Source organism: Chlorocebus sabaeus, chromosome 17, assembly GCF_047675955.1.
Source record: "Chlorocebus sabaeus isolate Y175 chromosome 17, mChlSab1.0.hap1, whole genome shotgun sequence".
Lineage (NCBI taxonomy): Eukaryota > Metazoa > Chordata > Mammalia > Primates > Cercopithecidae > Chlorocebus > Chlorocebus sabaeus.
In genome coordinates, this window is record NC_132920.1 from 31854929 (window position 1) to 31878381 (window position 23453).

The following is a 23453-nucleotide window of genomic DNA, read 5'->3' on the forward strand; positions in this document are numbered from 1 at the left end:
ACCAGGTGACAGGCAACGCTGCCCTCTCCTGAAACCATTCAGCAGAGCCAGGGCTGTACCCCCAATCCTGCATCAGAGGTTTCCCTGCATCTCACCTCCTTGCCCCTGCATTTCTCCTATCTCAGTAGCTCCTCTTTCCCTCTCAGGGCTTCTCTTTCCACTCCCTCCCCTTCCTGGGCTTGGTAAACCAGTCCCTAATCTCTTCACACCCCCGATTGGAAGGTGGGTCCCTCCCTGACACTCCCCAGAGCTGTCACCAACCTCCTCCAAGTTTCTATAGCTCCATTGCTCAACAAATTTGCCAGGGGTAACCATCAACCCAGCCCTTAACTCTGTTCCCCCACTTTTCTTGCTAGAGGAGATTTTCCAATTATTGGTTAGCACAGCTAGGTCATCTTACCCCCACCATCTTTCCTAACTTCTTGGGTTGGGGGGCTGGGGAGGAATCTCCCCATCTCAGGGTATTAGGAACAAAGCTGGGGAGGATGGTGCATTTAAAGGGAATATCCTTCCTTCCCTCCCTCCCTCCCTCTCTTCCTCCCTCCCTCCCTCCCTTCCTTCTTTCCTTCCCTTCTTTCTCCCTAACCTCCCCCGCAACACACACACGCACAAATAAGCTTTATGGAGCAGGGACTTCGTTATGTTTACCGCTTTGAGTCTATCCCCTGGCCCAGAATAGGCACTAAATAAATAGTTGCCGAATGCATGAATGATACCTCTCTGTCTTCAGGGGTGTGTAGATGTGCGAAGGGGTATGGGCATGTCCCAGTAGGGGTGTAGGTGTTCTTCTGATCAGATCTACTTCTCTCTGCCAGAATTTGATGTAATTCGAAAGCTTCCACCTCCACTTGAGGGGTTTAAATAATAAATTAGGCCCCGTCGTGCCATTATGGGGGTGGTCATACCCTGCACCCGGGAAACAGGCACGGTAGGAGGGCTGAGGCAGGAGTCCTGCTTGTTTCCGCTTATTTGAAACATCGCTCATTTAGGTCTTACTTTGTTTGCCAGGCACTGTTCTAAGCTCTGTATAAATATTAACTCAGAAGGTACAAATACTAACTTAGAGTTGTTGCAGGGGAAAAAAAAAAAAGGCGCCTCTGGCTCAAAACTCCCGCAACGCTCCCAAACCCCCTCCGGGAACCGAGACTACCGCCCCTCGTCCGACCTTCTCGCGGGCTTTCCACTGCGTCAATCAAAGCCCAGAAACAGTGAGGGCTAGAGGCCCGGCTGCTAAGCAACGGCAGAGGGCGGGAAGTTTGAACGTTCTGGACCCGCCCCGAAGGCGAATAGGCCAATCAGCATCCAGATTCTTCAGCTACGGCAGTCCGCTTCTCCTCCTCGCCCTGTCGGATCTCTAGGCTGGATCCGGGCCTCTCCAATCAATAGCGGCTAGGAGGGCGGGGGGCGTGCGCGCGCACCTGGCCCACGCGCCGGCGCTCTCCTCCTGCGGGCTCGTGGCGGTTGATCAGCGGGACGCTCTCCCGCGTGTTGCGACTCAGGTTACTGAAAAGGCGGGAAAACGCTGCAGTGGCGGCAGCTGGGGGAGGAGGAAGATAAGGGCGTGAGGCTGTGGTCCTGGCGCGTGGTTGGCAGAGGCAGAGAGAGAAGACGTGCACGACTCGCCCCACAGGGCCCTCAGACCACTTCCTTCCAAAGTGCAACCTCCGCGTGACAGGAATGAGGGTGGGGCGCGTGGAGTTTCCCACAATCTGTACTTTAGTTACAAACCTGAAAATTCACCCACTGTGCCCACAGCTCTCCACGCCCCTCAGCCCTGCCACGCAGCCGTGTCGCAGAAGTACTTAGTGCGTTGCATTCTGCGCACCAGCCTACCCCGGCCTTCTCCGTGAATCGTTGCTGCCGAACCGCCCTCTCTTTTTGCATCCGCAGAGCCTCCAAGCTCATGGCCTCCTTAGGAGTGAACCCAAGCAGGACACCGCAGGGGCCGGGACCTGGGGCGGCCTCCTCTGGCTTCTCCAGCCCGGCCCCAGTGCCGGGCCCCAGGGAGGCCGAGGAGGAGGAAGTTGAGGAGGAGGAGCTGGCCGAGGTCTCTGAGGGGAGTAGGAACTTGAATGGAGAATTGATGGGAAGTTACAATAAAAGAGGGTTGGGGGCCGGGTGCGGTGGCTCACACCTGTAATCCCAGCATTTTGGGAGACTGAGGCGGGCGGATCACCTGAGCTCAGGAGTTCGAGACCAGCCTGGACAACATGGCGAAATCCCGTCTCTACTAAAAATACAAAAACTAGCCGAGCGTGGTGGCGCGTGCCTGTTATCCCAGCCACTGGGAAGGCTGAGGCAGGAGAATCACTCTAACCCGGGAGGCGGAGGTTGCAATGAGCTGAGATTGTGCCACTGCACTCCAGCCTGGGCGACAGAGCAAGACTCCATCTCAAAAAAAGAAAAATGCAAAACAGAAACAGGGTTGGGAAGAGCTGGACAAGTCTCTTACCTCCTGAGTGGCTATTTCACATTCACTAAATGGGGGTGATGATACCTATCTCAGATATTTGATAAATGATTAAATTACATAAAGCATGGCAAACCCTACACTGGAGTGATTCCAATAGTAGTTTCCTTTCTTTCTTGCTGGACAGATCCATCTGTGTGTGCTGTGGAATTCAGGATACATGGGCATTGCCTACTATGATACTAGTGACTCCACTATCCACTTCATGCCAGATGCCCCAGACCACGAGAGCCTCAAGCTTCTCCAGAGAGGTGGGGACGGAACCAGGATTTCCTCTGCTCTCTGGGATTGCAAATGTGTCACACACACACACACACACTTTTTTTTTTAGAGACAGAGTCTTACTCTGTTGCCAAGGCTTGAGTGCAGTGGCGCAATCTCGGCTCACTGCAACCTCCGCCTCCTGGGTTCAAGCAGTTCTCCTGACTCAACCTCCCGAGTAGCTGGGATTACAGGCGTGTGCTGCCACACCTAGCTCATTTTTTTGTGTGTTTTTTAGTAGAGATGGGGTTTCACCAGGTTGGCCAGGGTAGTCTCAAACTCCTGACCTTGTGATCTGCCCAACTTGGCCTCCTAAAGTACTAGGACTACAGGCATGAGCCATCACGCCCAGCCACGTTTCACTTACATTAACTCACCTCACTGTCTAGCATATTTTGTGTTGCTGTAAGGAAATACCTGAGTCTGGGTAATTTGTAAAAAAAAAAAAAAAGTTTTTATTTGGCTCATGATTCTGGATGGTTGGAAAGCTCAAAATTGGGCATCTTCATTTGGTGAGGGCCTCAGGCTGCTTCAACTCATGGAAGAAGGGAAGGCAGGGTGTGAAGAAGCAAGGGGGAGACAGATGCCAATCTTGTTTTGACAACCAGCTCTGTTAGGAACTAATAGAGTGAGAACCACTCACACATACCCACCAACACACTCCAGGAAGGGCACTAATCTGTTCATGAACGATCCACTCCCATCACCCACACACCTCCTACTAGGCCCTACCTCACAACACTATCACACTGGGGATTAAATTTCAACACAAGATTTGGTGGGGACAAATCACATCCAAAGTATAGCACTGACTCAATATATTTTACAGTTGCCTCACAGAGGCTCCATCTTTTGTTTTTACTAATTCATTTCATTATTTAACAAATATTTGTGAGGTTGTTTTTTGGTTTGTTTGGCTGCTCTTTTTTGAGATGCTGTCTCGCTCTGTCACTTAGACTGGAAGTGTAGTGGTGCGATCTTGGCTAACTGCAACCTCTGCCTCCAGGATTCAAGCGATTCTCCTGCCTCAGCCTCCCGAGTAGCTGGGATTACAGGCATCTGCCACCATGCCTGGCTAACTTTTATATTTTTAATAGAGATGGGGTTTCACCACATTGGCCAGGCTTGTCTTGAGCTCCTGGCCTCCAGTGATCTGCCTGCCTTGGCCTCCCAAAAGGCAGGAATTACAGGCATGAGCTACTGTGCCTGGCCACAAAGGTATATGATGTATTTACAGTGTTTCAGGTGCCTCAGATTCAGCCCTGGGCAAATCAGTCACATCTGTTCTCCAGGGGTTTACAGTTTAGTGACAATATCCAGAGCATCCCACTTCCCTCCCACCATCCCACCACTCTTACTACTTTTCTAAATCTCATTCCTAACTTCTACCTATGTTCCCGATGTGCAGATCACTTCCTACTTCTAGGGAGGAAATGTTTTTGAGAAGGAGAGGGGTAGGAAGAGGGGGGTCATGGGTTTTCTCTTAGTCAAAGACAGAGATCCTTTAACTCATTTGATCTCTGTTCTCCTTTCAAGTTCTGGATGAGATCAATCCCCAGTCTGTTATTACGAGTGCCAAACAGGATGAGAATATGACTCGATTTCTGGGAAAGCTTGGTAAGGACTTGGTAAAAGATAGAGGGAAAATGGGGAAGGACTAATGTATGGAATGTTCCAGGGGGCTAGAATTGGGTGAGAGGGAGTGTCAGACAGAGGTAGAACGACTGAGATGTACAGAATGATAGCCTTTTCTTTGCCTCCCCAACAGCCTCCCAGGAGCACAGACAGCCTAAAAGACCTGAAATCGTATTTTTGCCAAGTGTGGATTTTGGTATCTCCTTCCTTTTGCTTTGCATAATTCCCTGTTCCGGTGTCCCATTCTTTCCCCCTAACTCTACCTTCATCATCACAGATCTCCCCTCTGCCTTATGTCATCTTAAACCTTTGTGCTCCTCACCCCTATGACCAGTCCCCACAAGATCTCTCCTGCTCCCTACCCTTTAATAATATGCAGCTTATTGGGAAGCCTCTGCTCAAGTCATGTCTAGGGATGAGGGCCTCCCCTGAGGAGTGGTGACAATTTTTGGACAGATTTTATTGTTGGAATTTCTCCCATTAAGTTAAAGCCTTTTATCACAAAACCAAAAGGCACTGCCTCAGTGACCCTTATTATGATCCATAAGGCACTTCCATAACCTTCCTAGGTTTACAGTAAGAGCAGGAGTGTACTATCCTAATTAGATATTAAGGGATTAGTGTTACTAGTTCTACTAATATTATCATTTTGACCAAAATCCTCAATTCCAGACAGATATCTTACTTTCCTCAGCCATTTATCTTTCTCAGGCTGTGCTTTCAGCCAAGTATCTTTATATTATATGTGGAATAAAAAGAGAATTAGACTAAGAATCTGAAAATTTGGTTCTTGCTTTAGCTTTCCATTAACTGCCTGTGTGAGCTTGGGCAAGTCAAATCATCTCTCTTGCTTCTATTGTCTCATTCTTAAAATGGGGTGAAAAAATTGAGCTACAAGACCTTTCACTTTGCTTACCTCCCTCAAATAGGTCTGGAGATAAGCAAACAACGCCTCCTTTCTGGAAACTACTCCTTCATCCCAGACTCCATGACTGCCACTGAGAAAATCCTCTTCCTCTCTTCCATTATTCCCTTTGACTGCCTCCTCACAGTAAGATTGGTCCTGGGGGATAAGGGCTGGGAGGCGGCAGGTTGGAGAAAGGCACAAGAACCTCAGTGCTAGGACTGAGTTCTGGGAGGTACTGGCTTAGCCCTGGAAAATAATAACTTTCCCTGGTGCTCTGCAGCCCCCAGGAGATTAAGATTTACCCCAATTCCACTGCTGATCCCCTCCCAGGTTCGAGCACTTGGAGGGCTGCTGAAGTTCCTGGGTCGAAGAAGAATCGGGGTTGAACTGGAAGACTATAATGTCAGCGTCCCCATCCTGGGCTTTAAGAAATTTATGTTGTAGGTGATTCACCCCAACCCCAACCAAAGTAATGTGGGATTGGGAGGCCTGAAAAGTAAAATGGGGGTGGGGTGTGGGTGTGGCTGTGACCCAGTGGGTCAAGTGCTCTAGGACACTCGGGAGAACCTAAGGGCTTATGGGACTTTGGGAAGAAGACTGGGACAATATTCAGAAAGGAGGGCAAAGAAAGTGGAGTTGTGGAATGAACTCAGACCCCTCATACCCCAGCCCCCTTCCTGCTTGTTTTCTGTCCTCAGGACTCATCTTGTGAACATAGATCAAGATACTTACAGGTAAAGAGGTGGAGGCATGCTGCTGTCTCTGGGGAGGGAGAAGGATTAAATTTAATGCCCCAGTAATCCTAATGAGGCTCTAGTTTCCCTAATCCTGGGGCTATTAAGATCTCTCTCCTTGAAGGAAAGGGAAGGGGGGCTTTGAGGGAAAAAGAGGAAGAAAAGCATAAAGCTATTAACTTTCTTTCTATAGGGAGAAACTGAGACAAAGAAAAGTAAGGGACAAACCTTACATCAAGATGTGATCTCGGCTGGGCTCGGTGGCTCGTGCCTGTAATCCCCGCACTTTGGGAGGCCAAGGCGGGTGGATCGCCTGAGGTCAGGAGTTCGAGATCAGCCTGACCAATATGGTGAAACCCCGTCTCTACTAAAAATACAAAAATTAGCTGGGTGTGTTGTGCGCCTATAATCCCAGCTACTCAGGAGGCTGAGGCAGGAGGATTGCTTGAACCCAGGTGGCAGAGGTTGCAGTGAGCTGAAATTGCACCACTGCACTCCAGCCTGGGTGAGAGAGCAAGACTCCGTCTCAAAAAAAAAAAAAAAAAAAAAGAAGACGTGAACTCAGGAGGATATCCCCTGTCCCCATTCCATTTCTCAGTCCTCAATTCTTATTCCCTTCAAAAGTCCAAATTACCCCAAACTCCTCCATTTCTCCTTGACAGTGTTCTACAGATTTTTAAGAGTGAGTCTCACCCCTCAGCATACAAAGTGGCCAGTGGACTGAAGGAGGGGCTCAGCCTCTTTGGTAGGTGTGCCCCATCCCTCATCTCACATTACAAAGACCTACCAGAAAAGCACTTGGCTCCAAAGATGTGTCCCAGCCTCCCTTCCCACTTCACTCCCATTGTCAGATATCTCTTTCATGCCAATCCAACTTCTTACCTCTTAGTACCCCCCACCACCCAAGCTTGAGCATCTTCCCATACTTTGTGACTGTACAGTGTTGCGTATTAGCCATTACCTTACCAATTCTGTGTTCCTTCCCTGGGTTTGTATGAATGTTTCTACTAGTTGGGTACCTGTTAGGGACTTTGGGAGGCCTTGTATATAGAGGAGAGCTTTGTAACTGCATAACTATTTGATTTGTATAGAGTCTTTATCAGTTGTCTCTGGCTTTAGGGTATATTAGGGACATCTCCGCAAATATCCATATGGTTTCATATCTCAGTAAGTTGTGTCCAGTTTTTGTGTGTGTGTGAGAGAGACAAAGTTTTGCTCTTGTCCCCCAGGCTGGAGTGCAATGGCATAATCTTGGCTCAGTGCAACCTCTGCCTCCTGGGTTCAAGTGATTCTCCTGCCTCAGCTTCCCGAGTAGCTGGGATTATAGGCACCTGCTACCACGCCTGGCTAATTTTTGTATTTTTAGTAGAGACGGGGTTTCACCATGTTGGCCAGGCTGGTCTCGAACTCCTGACCTCAGGTGATCCACCTGCCTCGGCCTCCCAAAGTGCTGGGATTACAGGCATGAGCCACCGCACCCGGCCGTCCAGTTTTTTACATATGTGTGTTGGGCTCTTGAGTTTTTTGTTTTTGTTTTGTTTTGTTTTTTTAGATGGAATTTTGCTCTGTCACCCAGGCTGGAGTGCAGTGGTACAATTTTGGCTCACTGCAACTTCTGCCTCTTGGGTTCAAGTGATTCTCCTGCCTCATCCTACCTCAGCCTCCTGAATAGCTGGAACTACAGGCCCGCACCACCACACCCAGCTAATTTTTTTGTATTTTTAGTAGAGATGGTGTTTTGCCATGTTGCCCAGGCTGGTCTCAAACTCCTGAGCTCAAGTGATCCTCCTGCCTTGGCCTCCCAAAGTGCTGGGATTATAGGCATGAGCCACCCTGCCTGGCCAGCTCTTGAGTTTTTGTATTTTTTGGTGGACGGGAGGGCTCTTGAGTTTTTTGTGTTTCATTTATTTGTTTTTTTGTTTGTTTGTTTTTTGTTTTTTTTGAGACAGAGTCTCGCTCTGTTGCCTAGGCTGGAGTGCAGTGGCGTGATCTCCACTCACTCCAAGCTCTGCCTCCTGGGTTCATGCCATTCTCCTGCTTCAGCCTCCCGAGTAGCTGGGACTACAGGTGCCCACCACCATGCCCTGCTATTTTTTTTTTTGTATTTTTAGTAGAGACGGGGTTTCACCATGTTAGCCAGGATGGTTTTGATCTCCTGACCTCATGATCCGTCTGCTTTGGCCTCCCAAAGTGCTGGGATTACAGGTGTGAGCCACTGTGCCTGGCCGGCTCTTAAGTTTTAACTAGGCCTGCTTTGTGTATTTTTCTGGCTAAGCGCCCCTGTGAGTGTCCATCCCTTCCCCATCTCCATGTATGGTAATCCCAGCTCATATTTGTGTTCAGGCACCAGCTTTGGCTGCCTTTGTGTCCTCCCAGGCCACCTTCCTCAACAACCAGCACCTCTGACCTGGATGCCTCAGCTTAGACACATACACATATTCCATTCCCTGTCCCTGCCTTGTAACAAGTTCACTCCCTGCCTTATCCCTCACAGGAATCCTCAACAGATGCCGCTGTAAGTGGGGAGAGAAGCTGCTCAGGTGAGTGGGTCCCTCACGTACTACACACTAATGCATGAATTCCATATGCACACTCCATACTGAAGCCTACTAATGGCAGTATACAGATTCTCACATACACCACCCCACCTAGGAGTAGTAAAGCAACTGCCCTTTACTGAGCACTGGCTTAAATGCTTTTCATCCTTATGACAGCCTTGTGTAGTAGCTGATATTCATCTCATTTTTTGTTGTCAGCACAGGTACACATATACCCATTGATGATACACAGACTTGCACACATACAAGCAGCAGGAAAAAATGAAATGTAAGGCCAGGCACAGTGGCTCACGCCTATAATCCCAGCACTTTGGGAAGTCAAGGTGGGTGAATCACTTGAAGTCAGGAGTTCGAGACCAGCCTGGCCAACATGGGAAAACCCCATCTGTACTAAAATGCAAAAATTAGCCGGGTATATTGGTGGGTGCCTGTAATTCCAGCTTCTCGGGAGACTAAGGAGAATCGCTTGAACCCAGGAGGCGGAGGTTGCAGTGAGCTGAGATTGTACCACTGCACTTCAGCCTGGGCAACAGAATGAGACTCTGTCTCGGAAAAAAAAAAAAAAAAAAAACCAAAACAAAATGCTAATGTAACACATGGCTATGTTAGCATGGTTATCTTTAGTTATAGAAAACACACTTCAAATTTCTGTGATGACTTTCAAATTTGCGTCTCTAGTTTTGAACTCCTCCATATGTGAATGTTAATTGCATATCACCACCTGCAGTCTTCACAGGCAGCTCAAACTCAGAGCATCCAAACTGATGCCCACCAGATCTCTTCCTTTTCCTGCATTCCCTTTGCTGGTTAATGGCATTGCTGGCAGTACACCTTCTCAAGCCATGAACCTTGGATTGATGCTTCTCCCTCATCTCCCATATTTAATTATTCGCTGAGTCCTATCGATTCTATCCTGAAATGTCTCTCCCAGGTATCCCTGTCTCTTTCCACTGCTCTAATTCTGGTCATCATCATTTCTAACCTGGAGCATTGCCTCTGCCTTCAAATTGGTCTCTCTGCCTCTAATCTCTTCTTTTTTTTTTTTTTTCAGATGGAGTCTCACTCTGTTGCCCAGGCTGGAGTGCAGTGACATGGTCTCAGCTCACTGCGCTCTGCCTCCTGGGTTCATGCCATTCTCCTGCCTCAGCGTACTGAGTAGCTGGGACTACAGGCACCCGCCACCATGCCCGGCTAATTTTTGTATTTTCAGTAGAGAGGGGTTTTCACCATGTTAGCCAGGATGGTCTTGATCTCCTGAACTTGTGATCCACCCACCTCAGCCTCCCAAAGTGCTGGGATTACAGGTGTGAGCCACCGCACCCGGCCAATTAGTCTCTTCTTTTTTTTTTTTTGAGACGGAGTCTCGCTCTGTCGCCCAGGCTGGAGTGCGGTGGCGCGATCTCAGCTCACTGCAAGCTCTGCCTCCCAGGTTCACGCCATTCTCCTGCCTCAGCCTCCCGAGTAGCTGGGACTACAGGCGCCCGCCACCACGCCCGGCTAGTTTTTTATATTTTTAGTAGAGACAGGGTTTCACCGTGTTAGCCAGGATGGTCTCGATCTCCTGACCTCGTGATCTGCCCACCTCGGCCTCCCAAAGTGCTGGGATTACAGGCGTGAGCCACCGCGCCTGACCATCTCTTCTTTTTCTAATCCACTCTTCATTCTAAAATACCTATCATTCTGCCAGTTCAAGTGAGCTGGAAACAAAAAACCTGTCATTCCAAAACAGATCTAAGCATTAAGCATGTCACTCCTTTTTTTTTTTTTTTTTTTTTTTTTGTGACTGAGTTTCGCTCTTGTTGCCCAGGCTGGAGTGCAATGGCGCAATCTCAGCTCACTGCAACCTCCACTTCCCAGGTTCAAGCAATTCTGCCTCAGCCTCCTGAGTAGCTGGGATTACAGGCACCCACCACACCTGGCTAATTTTTGTATTTTTAGTAGAGATGGGGTTTCACCATGTTAGTCAGGCTGGTCTCGAACTCCTGGTGATCCGCCCACCTTGGCCTCCCAAACTGCTGGGATTACTGGCATGAGCCACTGTGCCCGGCCGTCACTCCACTTTTTAAATAGCCTAAGTAGAAAGAAAATAACATAAACCTCAGGAGGTTTTCCCATTACCTTCAGGATGAAGATTATCGTCTTTAGCAGTATAATGATGTTCAGGGTCCGTCACATTTACCCATTTTAATTTCCAGGTTTACCTTCCCAAGCCCCTGCTAAGTCCTTTCCTACTGGATCTAACTTATATTCTAGTCATTTAGGGCCACTTGCCATTATGGAAACATGTCATGCCTGTGTTTATGATGCTCCTTCTGGAAAGTCTTTTTCTTGTTCTGTACCTATCAAAATCTTACATCTAGGCCAAACACGGTGGCTCATGCCTGTAGTCTCCGCATTTTGGGAGGCTGAGGTGGGTGGATCATTTGAGGTCAGGAGTTTGAGACCAGCCTGGCCAACTTGGTGAAACTTCTTCTCTACTGGAAATATAAAAATTAGCCCAGCGTCGTGGCGTGTGCCTCTAGTACCAGCTACTCAGGAGGTTGAGGCAGGAGACTCGCTTGAACCAGGGAGGTGGAGGTTGAAGTGAGCCCAGATTGCCCCACTGCACTCCAGCCTGGGCAACAGAGTGAGACTGTCTTTAAAAAAAAAAAAAAAAAAAAGTACATCCTTTTCAAGGTGCAACCCAACTGTTACCCTTTGGCTTTTACAGGTACCTGTAAGGAGTTGATGTGCACCTTCCTTGTGCTCACATAGTGCTTGTTTATGTTTTTCTAGTTGCACTGTCACATCAGGTTAGAATTAGCAGTCAGTGAATCTGCTTGCCTCCATAGCTATGAATTCTGTCTAGTGACCATACCTGTTACCTCAGTGTCTGACACATGGTCTTGTACATAGTAGCACTCAACGTGTGAGCACAACACAAAGGCAAATACACTGGTAACACCATCTCTAAACACTCAGAGTGGAAACCTTTGCTAGCCTCAGGTGCACAGTCCTTCCCCTACCTCATCTCCTGCTGAAATGTGTATCTTGTAGGGGTTAATTTAGGATAATCTCTGAGGTCATCTCCAGGTAATCAGCAGGGTAATCAGGTAATCAGCATTGCCAGGAATTTAATTACCCACACATTCTCCAGTGCTTCAGGTGCAGATCTTTAATCTCAGCCACAGATGGGAGGGAGAGAATTCTCAGTGGAGAAGAGAGCTGGATTTAAGGTGGGGGAGGAGTGCAGATTCCCCAGATGGAATCAGACAGGGCATGAGAGCATATAACTTGAAGAATCATCATATAATCTAATGAACTAAGGACAGATGACACATTTATTAATATTTCTATATACGAATTTATTTGAATTTATTAGGAAATACCTCTAATGCACAAAAAGATGCAAATAATAACATAGGGCCAGATGTGGTGGCTCACGCCTGTAATTCCAGCACTTTGGGAGGTTGAGGCAGAAGGATTGCTTGAGGCCAGGAGTTCAAGAACTAAAAGCTGGATAGGGCACCAACAATATTACTGAATGTCACAGTATGCTTTAAAGAGCACTGTCCTAGGAGTCTGGAGACATGATTTTGAGACTTAGCTGTTCTCATTAGCAGTATGACTTTGGGCAAGTTGCTTATCTTTTAACGATTTCATTTTCTCAGTTGTTAAATTACGGAGTTTGGCTTAACTGAAGTCTTTCCCAGTACTAGCAGGACATGAATCAGAGATACCTAAGTGTTTAGTGCGGCGCATGTGCTTTCTAAAGTGGGGATGGCTATTTACAGACTGGCCTACACTGTTCTGGTGGGAGCCCTCAGTGACCAAGGAGCAGAGGTACCTGAAACCCACCCTTGAAGCCATCTGGATGCTCCGCTTCATTCTAATCTGGGGTGTTCTAACCCAAAGTAACTGGCCACAGACTGCAAAGTAAGATACAAAGTTTCAGGCCCTAGTGTGTACACATGTTGGCTCTTACATAAAATGGCATCCTTAGTTACTTGCTCTATGTAGAAAAGAATTTGTGGGCTCACAAGTCCCTACAGAGTCTCACACTCTTCATGGCCAATAAGGATACGGGGGTACCCAGAATTAGACAAACACAGATGAGACATTTATTTCTGTGTATGAATTTATTTTAATTTATTAGGAAATACTTCCAGCACAAAAAAAAGATATAATTAGCCAGGCGTGGTGGCTCATGCCTGTAATCCCAGCACATGGGAGGCCGAGGCAGGTGGATCACCAGAGGTCCAGAGTTTGAGACCAGGCTGGCCAACATGGTGAAACCTCATCTCTACTAAAAATACAAAAATTAGCCGTGTGTGTTGGCGAACTCCTGTAATCCCACCTACTCGGGAGGCTGAGACACGAGAATCGCTTGAACCTGGGAGGCAGAGGTTGCAGTGAGCTGAGATCACACCACTCTGCTCCAGCCTGGACAACAGAGCAAGATTCTGTCTCAAAAAAAAAAAAAAAAAAAAAAAGATGTAAATAATAATACTATTGGGCCAGGTGCAGTGGCTGATGCTTATAATCCCAGCACTTTGGGAGGCCAAGGCAGGAGGACTGTTTGAGGCCAGGAGCTTGAGAACAGCCTGGGCAACATAGCAAGACCTCATCTCTATAAAAACTAACAATAATAATACAAATGGCTGGGTGTGGTGGCTCACGCCTGTAATCCCAGCACTTTGGGAGACTGAGGCAGGCAGATCACCTGAGGTCAGGATTTCATGACCAGCCTGGCCAACACAGCAAAACCCCATCTCTATTAAAAATACAAAATTTAGCTGGGGATGGTGGCACACACCTATAGTTCCAGCTACTAGGGAGGCTGAGGCAGAATCACTTAAGCCTATGATGCAGAGGTTGCAGTGACCTGAGATCACTCCACTGCACCCTAGCCTGGGTAACAGAGCAAGACTCCATCTCAAAAATAATAATAATAATACAAATATCTATACATCCATCAGCCAATTTAAGAATAAGACATGCTGGGCACGGTGGCTCATGCCTGTAATCCCAGCACTTTGGGAGGCCGAGGCAGGTGGATCATAAGGTCAGGAGTTTGAGACCAGCCTGGCCAAGATGGTGAAACCCCGTCTCTGCTGAAAATACAAAAATTAGCTGGGCACGGTGGTGGGTGCCTGTAATCCCAGAACCTGGGAGGCGGAAGTTGCAGTGAGCTGAGATTGTGCTACTGCACGCTAGCCTGGGTGACAGAGCAAGACTCTGTCTTAAAAAAAAAAAAAAAGAATAAGACACTATTGGCCGAGTATGGTGGCTCATGCCTGTAATCCCAACACTTTGGGAGGCCGAGGCGGGCAGATCATGAGGTCAAGAGATCGAGATTATTCTGGCCAACATGGTGAAACCCTGACTCTACTAAAAATACAAAAATTAGCTGGGCATGGTGGCATATACCTACAGTCCCAGCTACTCGGGAGGCTGAGGCAGGAGAATCACTTGAACCAGGGAGGTGGAGGTTGCAGTGAGCTGAGATTGCATCACTGCACTCCAGCCTGGCAACAGAGAGAGACTGTCTCAAAATAAATAAATAAAAATAAATAAGACAATATTGTTGAAGCCCCTTAAATGTCCCTCCCCAATCCTTTTTTCTCTGCAGAGTTGACCATTATTATGAATTAAAGGCTTATCATCCCTAATGGGACAGTTGTGTTTTCACAGGAAGAACATGAAAAGACGAATGTCTGTTGCTATTACCCAGAGACACTTTCACAGCTAAATACAGACATACAAACTCATACTGACTCACCGTCTCTTACTCAGCCGCAGAGCGAACTGCAGTGTTGGCACACAAATACCTCAACACACTGCTGTCCTTCTAAAATATTGACAAACTCCGTTACTTATATACATGGAATGACACATGGTCTTATCCATTGAAACTGTGATATGTAGACACAATTATGCTCACATCTAGCAATTTTCTTTTTTTTTTTAATTGCCATGTTTTTATTGCTAGTGAAACTAATCAGTTTTGCAAATTCTTACTTTTTTTTTTTTAATTATACTTTAAGTTCTAGGGTACATATGCACAACGTGCAGATTTGTTACATATGTATACTTGTGCCATGTTGGTGTGCTGCACCCATCAACTCCTCAGCACCCATCAACTCCTCATTTACATCAGGTATAACTCCCAATGCAATCCCTCCCCCTACATCTAGCAATTTTTCAGTAGATACATGTAAACACACCTGAATGGGTAGGACACTGCACTTTGCCACTACATTCCCATAGTACATCGTGGATACATATTGCCACAATCCCCAGAGACTGCAGACACACTTTTTGGCAAACTGAGATCAAGATGATAATAGATGTAACTTCTAGTAACCCCACCCTAACCCTCACTTCCAGACTATGGTTCACACGTCCGACTCATGACCTGGGGGAACTCAATTCTCGTCTGGACGTCATTCAGTTTTTTCTGCTGCCCCAGAATCTGGACATGGCTCAGATGCTGCATCGGCTCCTGGGTCACATCAAGAACGTGCCCGTGAGCCCAGGGTGGAGGGCAGGGAGGTGGGGAAGGAGGTTGAGGGCTGATACTGGGCATTGGGCTTCTTGAGGGGCATTACAATGAGGGAAAGGAAAACAGTGGCTGTAACCTTGTCTGACTGTAGCTGATTCTGAAACGCATGAAGTTGTCCCACACCAAGGTCAGCGACTGGCAGGTTCTCTACAAGGTAAGGCCTTCCTTCTTGAATCCCAGAAGTCCAGGTAAAAGACCTCAGCCTGTGTTCCAGACTGTCTGTGCCCTAGATATGCTGTCCAATTTTATTCTGCCCTCTTTTTTTTTTTTTTTTTGAGACAGTCTCGCTCTGTTCCCCAGGCTGGAGTGCAGTAGCACGATCTTGGCTCACTGCAACCTCTGCCTCCCGGGTTCAAGCAGTTCTCCTGCCTCAGCCTCCCGAGAAGTTGGGATTACAGGCACCCGCCACCACGCCTGGCGAATTTTTTTATTTTTAGTAGAGACAGGATTTCACCATGTTGGCCAGTCTGGTCTTGAACTCCTGACTTCAGGTGATCCACCTGCCTCAGCCTCCCAAGGTGCTGGGATTACAGGTGTGAGCCACCTCACCCGGCCTCCCTCTTTTTTTTTTTTTTTTTTTAAATTTTGTAGTCAGGAAAATGTAAAAAATATTTAGAGTAATACAATTAACCCCCATGTACCCACCATGCAGTTTCAACACTTTAACTTATGCCAATATATTTATTTTTTCTCCCTTCCCTGCCCTGCCCTGCCCTGCCCTTCCCTGCCCTTTTTTGACAGAGTCTTGCTCTGTCACCCAGGCTGGATTGCAGTAGTGCAATCTTAGCTCACTGCAACCTCTGCCTCCCGAGTTCAAGTGATTCTCCTACCTCAGTCTCCCAAGTAGCTGGGATTACAGGAGCCCACCACCACACCCGAGTGATTTTTGTATTTTTAGTAGAGATGGGATTTCACCATATTGGCCAGGCAGGTCTCAAATTCCTGGCCTCAAGTAATCCTCCCATCTTGGTCTCCCAAAATGCTAGGATTATAGGTGAGAGCCACAGTGCCCAGCACAGTATGTTTCATCTATATCGTCCCTCACTTTCCCCTGTTAGATTATTTTGTGGGTTTTGTTGTTGTTGTTTGTTTTTTGAAATAAGGTCCTGCTCTGTCACCCAGGCTAGAGTGGAGTGGTGTGATCATATTTCATTGCAGCCTCTAACTCCTGGGCTCAAGCAATCCTCCCACCTTGGCCTCCAGAGTAACTGGGACTATCGGCCTGAGATACTGCACCTGGCTTTCTTGGATTATTTTTAAGCAAAGCCCAGCCATTATATAATTTCATCCATAAATATTTCAGTGTATTTTTTTTTTTTTTTTTTTTTGAGACAGAGTCTTGCTCTGTGGCCCAGGCTGGAGTGCAGTGGTGCCATCTCAGCTCACTGCAACCTCCACCTCCCGGGTTCAAACGATTCTCCTGCCTCAGCCTCCCAAGTAGCTGGGATAACAGGCACACACCATCATGCCCAACTAATTTTTTTGTGTGTGTTTTTAGTAGAGATGGGGTTTCACCATGTTGGCCAGGATGGTCTTGATCTCCTGACCTCATGATCCACCCACCTCGGCCTCCCAAAGTGCTGGGATTACAGGCATGAGCCACCGCACCTGGCCAATATTTCAGGGTAATTTCTAAAAGAAAATTATTTTTTAAAAAGAATAACAGGCCAGGCGCGGGGCGGATTTTGCTGTTTGCATTTCCTAGATGTTTTTGGCACATTTCTCTCTCTTCTGTAGTTTCTGTAAATTAATATTTAGTTATAGAAGCATGATTAGGTTTTTTTTTCAATACTGTTTTGGAAGTAGAGGAACATAATGTCTGATATGTCAATTCCTTATTTATTTATTTATTTATTTTGAGACGAGTCTCCCTCTGTTGCCAGGCTGAAGTGCACAATCATGGCTCACTGCACATGAAGAGCACAATCATGGCTCACTGCAACCTCCGCCTTCTGAGTTTAAGCGATTCCTCTGCCTCAGCCTCCTGAGTAGCTGGGACTTACAGGCATACACCACCACGCCCAGCTAATTTTTGTATTTTTAGTAGAGACAAGATTTCACCATGTTGGCCAGGGTGGTCTTGATCTCTTGACCTCAGGTGATCTGCCTGCCTCGGCCTCCCAAAGTGCTGGGATTACAGGCGTGAGCCACCATGCCCAGCCATCTATTAATTCTTTAGCGATTACAAAGTCGTATTATTTAAATCTCTCATTCTTTCTTCATTAGCCAGAAATTTCTGTAAAAAGAAACTTCCTTTCATCTATTTGGTTGCCAAGTGATAGAAATCATATAGAAATACAGAAAGTTGCTTGATTTTTCTCCCACTTTTTTTTCTTTCTTTTTTTTTTTTTTGAGACAGAGTCTCACTCTGTCACCAGGCTGGAGTGCAGTGGTGTGATCTTGGCTCACTGCAACCTCCGCCTCCCGGGTTCAAGTGATTCTCCTGCCTCAGCCTCCTGAGTAGCTGGGACTATAAGCGCGCGCCACCACACCCAGCTAATTCTTGTATTTTTAGTAGAGATAGGATGTCACCATGATGGCCAGGATGGTCTCAATCTCTTGACCTCGTGATCCACCCGCCTTGGCCTCCCAAAATGCTGGGATTACAGGCGTGAGCCACCGTGCCCAGCCCTTTTCTTATTTTCCCAATATGGAACGCTTCATGAATTTGTGTGTCATCCTTGCCCAGTGGTCATGCTAATCTCTGTAACCTTCAAAATTTTAGTATATGTACTGCAGAAATGAGCACCCCCCACCTTTATTTACTAGCTATCAATATGGTAAATTAGTTCCCTAACATTCTCCAAGATAGCCAATGAAGTTTTTTGTTTTGTTTTTTTTTTTTGAGACAGAGTCTTGCACTGTGGCCCAGGCTGGAGTGCAGTGGCGCCATCTCGGCTCACTGCAAGCTCCGCCTCCCAGGTTCACACCATTCTCTTGCCTCAGCCTCCTGAGTAGCTGGGACTACAGGCGTCCGCCACCACGTCCAGCTAATTTTTTGTACTTTTAGTAGAGACGGGGTTTCACTGTGTTAACCAGGATAGTCTCGATCTCCTGACCTCATGATCCACCCACCTCGGCCTCCCAAAGTACTGGGATTACAGGTGTGAGCCACCGTGCCCGGCCCTGATAGCCAATGAGATTTTTTTGTCGTTGTTCTTGTATCATTACAGATTCATGGCCTTTTATAGCTAAATTTATCTTTCTCCTGACTCTGTATAAACTTCTTTGTTATAGAGTTTGCACAACCCTCTATCAAAGCACCTACCACCTCACTTTTACATCTTCTGCATGTATTTCTGTCTTCCTTGCTAGACTGTGAGCACATCTGGGACAGGGACCATATCTTTTTTTGTTTGTTTTGTTTTGTTTTGAGACAGAGTCTCGCTCTGTCGGCTAGGCTGGAGTGCAGTGGCACGATCTTGCTATAATAACCTCCACCTCCTGGGTTCAAGAGATTCTTCTGCCTCAGCCTCCCAAGTAGCTGGAATTACATGTGCATGCCACCATGCCCAGTTAATTTTTGTATTTTGAGTAGAGACAGGGTTTCACCATGTAGGTGAGGCCGATCTCGAACTCCTGAACCTCAGGTGATCCACCTGCCTCAGCCTCCCGAAGTGCTGGGATTACAGGCGTGAGCCACCACGCCTGGCTGGGACCCTATCTTGATTGTCTTTGTAGCCTCAGTGTTTGGTGCAGTACCTTCCACTGTTTCTTTTTGCCTTTGAGATCTTCCCTCTTTGTTACTGTGATCTTCCCTACTGGTCTTTGTTCTTCTGAGTCTGTCCCTATCCCCGCCCCAGCCTGAGCTGGATGTGGGCTGTCCTACTTGTGTTTCTCTCACAGACTGTGTACGGTGCCCTGGGCCTGAGGGATGCCTGCCGCTCCCTGCCGCAGTCCATCCAGCTCTTTCGGGACATTGCCCAAGAGTTCTCTGATGACCTGCACCATATTGCCAGCCTCATTGGGAAAGTAGTGAGTGTGCACCCAGGGAGGTCAGGGAGAGAGAATGCAGTGTGCGAGATGGGGAAGCATGGAAGATATTGAGGTCAATTGGATAAAGAATGGGATGGTGACAGGAGGCGTCAGAACTTCAGGGAAGTATCTGGAGGATGAGAGTTAAAGCAGGACTGCAGGGAGAATTGGGGCCCAAGGAGAGCTGAGGAACAGGACAGAGAGAGGATGCCGGGTGCTAAGAAACAGTACTTATCTCCTCAGGTGGACTTTGAGGGCAGCCTTGCTGAAAATCGCTTCACAGTCCTCCCCAACATAGATCCTGAAATTGATGAGAGTGAGTGTTGGGTGCGGATGGGCCTGTGAGCCCTGCGCAATGATGGAATACCATCCTTGGCAGGTGGTTCCCACAGCTGGGGATCTTCATAGCAACCAGGGCAGGAGCCTCACTTTTGATAACCACGTGTCTTCCACCCTCGTAGAAAAGCGAAGACTGATGGGACTTCCCAGTTTCCTTACTGAGGTTGCCCGCAAGGAGCTGGAGAATCTGGACTCACGTATTCCTTCATGCAGTGTCATCTACATCCCTCTGGTGAGGGCAAGAGAGTGGGTGTAGCCTTCAGAGGTCTTTTGGGGGAGATATTAGGCTGATGAAAGACATACTGGTAGATAAGAAAACTTGTGGGGTAGCCTGAAGAACATGAACACTTTTTTGTGGGGATACAGGGATCTCTTAAGCTCCTTCTAGGGAGGGGAGGTGTCCAGTAAGTCTCCAAGCAGGAGAGTAGAGTATCTCCTGTTTACTCTCCCCAGATCGGCTTCCTTCTTTCTATTCCTCGCCTGCCTTTCATGGTAGAGGCTAGTGACTTTGAGATTAATGGACTGGACTTCATGGTAAGACCCTCAACCTCTGTAAAGTGAGTGATGAGGAAAATGAGTCAGCAGCTGAGGGAGGGCCTTACCCTACAGCATCACTGCCCAATATGGGATCTCTCTTCTGCAGTTTTATTCTGAGCTTTACCAGCACTGAGACAAAGGAAAGAGAAGTCAGGGTTAGGGGCTGGAGGTGGAATTAGAAAGATAGGGAAGGAGAGGAGGACCAAGAGATGCAAAACCCACAGCTTTGAACCACTGTACCCAGTTTCTCTCAGAGGAGAAGCTGCACTATCGTAGTGCCCGAACCAAGGAGTTGGATGCATTGCTGGGGGACCTGCACTGTGAGATCCGGGGTGAGGAGAAGCCAGAGGTTATATGCATTGTAAGATGATTTTTTAAAATGCAGCCAGGGGAAGGAGGGGAGTGGGCAACTTGGGGATGCTTCCAACAGGCACCTTCTCTTCCTGTTCTCTGTCTCACTCACTCTGACTCTATCTTTTCCTCTGAATGTCTTGAGGTCTCAGATTGTATCTGTAACCTGTTTCCAGATCCCTCTAGGGGCCTCTGCCTCTTCTTCACTTTCCCCTGGAGCTGACCTCTAGCTCCCTCCCTCACCCACTCCCAGACCAGGAGACGCTGCTGATGTACCAGCTGCAGTGCCAGGTGCTGGCACGAGCAGCTGTCTTAACCCAAGTATTGGACCTTGCCTCCCGCCTGGACGTCCTGCTGGCTCTTGCCAGTGCTGCCCGGGACTATGGCTACTCAAGGCCGCGTTACTCCCCTCAGGTCCTTGGGGTACGAATCCAGAATGGCAGGTAAGAATAGAGGTGGGTGGAGGAATAGACATGAGGGGCCCAAAGGCTACATCTTCTGGGGGTTCATCCATCTTGATCCACAAGCCATGTGAGGTGCCTCTCCACCCACTGCAGACATCCTCTGATGGAACTCTGTGCCCGAACTTTTGTGCCCAACTCCACAGAATGTGGTGGGGACAAAGGAAGGGTCAAAGTCATCACTGGACCCAACTCATCAGGGAAGAGCATATACCTCAAACAGGTGAGGAGAAGCCCTGCAGCCTGGGCCTCTGGCACCTCCTGCATCTACTCCACCCCTACTTGCCAACCAACCCAGTCTCCTGCAGCTCTTCTCCCATTTTCTGACCTCGCTCTTCATGAAAGGACCATCACCTACATCCCTGTGCTTCCTTCCACCTCACATGTTCTCATTCTCCACTGGAGAGCCATGCTCTAATGGAACTTTCCATGGCTCAAATTCCTTCACCCGTCTCCGAGTAGGTACACACCACTCCCAAGTATGTCTCTGCCCACGTCCCATGCCTCTTTACTGATTCTAAATTAGCCAGCGGGGCTATGCTTGGGACTGGGGGAGGAGAGACAGAGTCAGTGTATCTGTGTCTCCTGTTTCACCCTGTCCATCTCTCTTTGATCTGTCATTCATGCCTTGAGCCTCACTTTCACCTCAGCCCACAGCACCAAGCCTCAGGCCCTGTCTCCTTTCCTATTCAGGTAGGCTTGATCACATTCATGGCCCTGGTAGGCAGCTTTGTGCCAGCAGAGGAGGCTGAAATTGGGGCAGTAGATGCCATCTTCACACGAATTCATAGCTGTGAATCCATCTCCCTTGGCCTCTCCACCTTCATCATCGACCTCAACCAGGTCAAAGGGAACAAAGGGAGGTGGGATTGAGGAAGGGGATAATGGGAAAGAAACCCCTGAAAATGCTCATAACAGGAAAGCATGCCCTCTGCTGCATACCATTTATACTAAAAGTGGGGAACCCTAAGGTCAGAGATAGGAAGAATCAATACCACAAACATTTCTTGAACCCTTGCTTCATGTGAGTCACTGTTGGCAAAGAGGATGAACAAAGCATGCACCTCAGCATTCAAGAACTTGCAGTGCAGTAGGGAGGGCGCGTATATAGCTTTATTCACAGGCCAACTGTGGTCACTGCGTTACGGGCTTCCAATACTAACTTTCCCTTGTCCACCTTACACCCTGCAGGTGGCAAAAGCAGTGAACAATGCCACTGCACAGTCGCTGGTCCTCATTGATGAATTTGGAAAGGGAACCAATACGGTGAGGGGAGAAACTGATGAGGGGAGAAACTAAGGAGGGGCAAATGGAGGAGGATGAAGGAGCATGACAGTGAGGCTGGGCCTCTGGAATGGAATAGGGCTGTGTGGGCAGAAAAGAAACAGAACATGAGACAGGGAAAGGCCAGTGCAAGTGCAAAGGGGCACATGGGGGTCCGCATGGCTCCGAACCCTAACCTCTGCCCTCCTTGCAGGTGGATGGGCTCGCGCTTCTGGCCGCTGTGCTCCGACACTGGCTGGCACGTGGAACCACATGCCCCCACATCTTTGTGGCCACCAACTTTCTGAGCCTTGTTCAGTTACAGCTGCTGCCACAAGGGCCCCTGGTGCAGTATTTGGTGAGGAGACCAATCTAGCTCCTCGGAGGCCCCCAGGCTGGGCATTTCCCAGAGGTGGGAAATCCTGTATCAGAACAAAGCCTCCCTCAGCACAGAGACCACATCCCTTCCCTTTTCTCCCTCCCCACAGGATTGGCCAAGGGTTTCAGGACAGGAAGGAGGTGATTGATGATATACTTACTGTCTTTTATTCTCTTTTAAGACAATGGAGACCTGTGAGGATGGCAACGACCTTGTCTTCTTCTATCAGGTTTGCGAAGGTGTTGCGAAGGCCAGCCATGCTTCCCACACAGCTGCCCAGGCTGGGCTTCCTGACAAGCTTGTGGCTCGTGGCAAGGAGGTGATGAGATCCAAATGTGCAATCGCGTCCACATAAGAGCTCCCTTCCATTCCTAGTCCTATTGGGCCTGGGTCTAGGTCCACAGGATTTCTGACCCTTATTTTCCCTTCTCTTCCCCAACTCTTCCCCATACTCCTCCCACCATCTTGCTTGTCGTTCCTAGGTCTCAGACTTGATCCGCGGTGGAAAACCCATCAAGCCTGTCAAGGATTTGCTAAAGAAGAACCAAATGGAAAAGTGAGTGTGTGGCCCCAGTGTCTTTGCCCTCTCTGCATCTTCTCCTGCAACTCTTCTCCCCTTTTCAGGGACTCAAACTTCCTCCAGCACTTTGCCCTTCAGAAACCCACCATTTATTTCTGAAATCCCTAAATCTTCAAGATCCCAGGTTTCCTGTGCCACAGCCTCTCCCCTCTGCCCAGGGACTTGGTTGTCCATTCTGCCATAAATCTTGCTATTTTCTCTCTTCTTCAGTTGCCAGACATTAGTGGATAAGTTTATGAAACTGGATTTGGAAGATCCTAACCTGGACTTGAACGTTTTCATGAGCCAGGAAGTGCTGCCTGCTGCCACCAGCATCCTCTGAGAGTCCTTCCTGCGTCCTCCCCAGCCTCCTGAGACCCCAGTGGGCTGCCATGCCCTCTTTGTTTCCTTATCGCCTTCAGACCCAGAGTTTTTAGTTTCTCTAGAAATTTTGTTTCATATTAGGAATAAAGTTTATTT

General features: G+C 48.1%; 1 protein-coding gene and 1 non-coding gene across 12 annotated transcripts; one reads left to right on the top strand and one right to left on the bottom strand.

The window, feature by feature from the left end:
* The first annotated feature begins 1403 nt into the window (after window positions 1–1403).
* On the top strand, window positions 1404–23453 carry MSH5 (mutS homolog 5). 11 transcript variants are annotated; one of them, XM_038005920.2, is made up of 25 exons: window positions 1425–1499; window positions 1756–2047; window positions 2598–2721; window positions 4268–4348; window positions 4500–4562; window positions 5296–5417; window positions 5604–5713; window positions 5972–6007; window positions 6670–6752; window positions 8502–8547; window positions 14935–15073; window positions 15201–15263; window positions 18956–19084; window positions 19328–19400; window positions 19546–19655; window positions 19877–19957; window positions 20205–20292; window positions 20565–20754; window positions 20869–20995; window positions 21466–21615; window positions 21964–22038; window positions 22250–22393; window positions 22596–22733; window positions 22897–22970; window positions 23205–23453. In XM_038005920.2, exons 2-25 carry the CDS (start codon window positions 1904–1906, stop codon window positions 23314–23316), a joined length of 2502 nt encoding a protein of 833 aa, XP_037861848.1. In that variant the 5' UTR covers window positions 1425–1499; window positions 1756–1903; the 3' UTR covers window positions 23317–23453. The 11 variants fall into 11 exon arrangements, with proteins under 11 accessions (XP_072861978.1, XP_072861975.1, XP_072861976.1 ...); XM_007973092.3 differs by having other exon boundaries at window positions 1428–1499; window positions 1891–2047; XM_073005877.1 differs by lacking the exon at window positions 23205–23453 and adding an exon at window positions 22524–22554 and having other exon boundaries at window positions 1404–2047; window positions 22644–22733; window positions 22897–22973.
* LOC119626925 (U6 spliceosomal RNA) lies at window positions 17754–17858 on the bottom strand. Its single transcript, XR_005243100.1, has one exon. It is a non-coding gene; the product is annotated as a U6 spliceosomal RNA (small nuclear RNA).

Excerpts from the sequence above, each read along its gene's own strand:
- MSH5 (XM_038005920.2), top strand. The coding sequence starts at position 1,904 with ATGGCCTCCTTAGGAGTGAACCCAAGCAGGACACCGCAGGGGCCGGGA. Across the intron at positions 6,753-8,501 it reads GGAGGGGCTCAGCCTCTTTG|GAATCCTCAACAGATGCCGC; the intron begins GTAGGTGTGCCC and ends TATCCCTCACAG. Across the intron at positions 15,264-18,955 it reads ACTGGCAGGTTCTCTACAAG|ACTGTGTACGGTGCCCTGGG; the intron begins GTAAGGCCTTCC and ends TTTCTCTCACAG.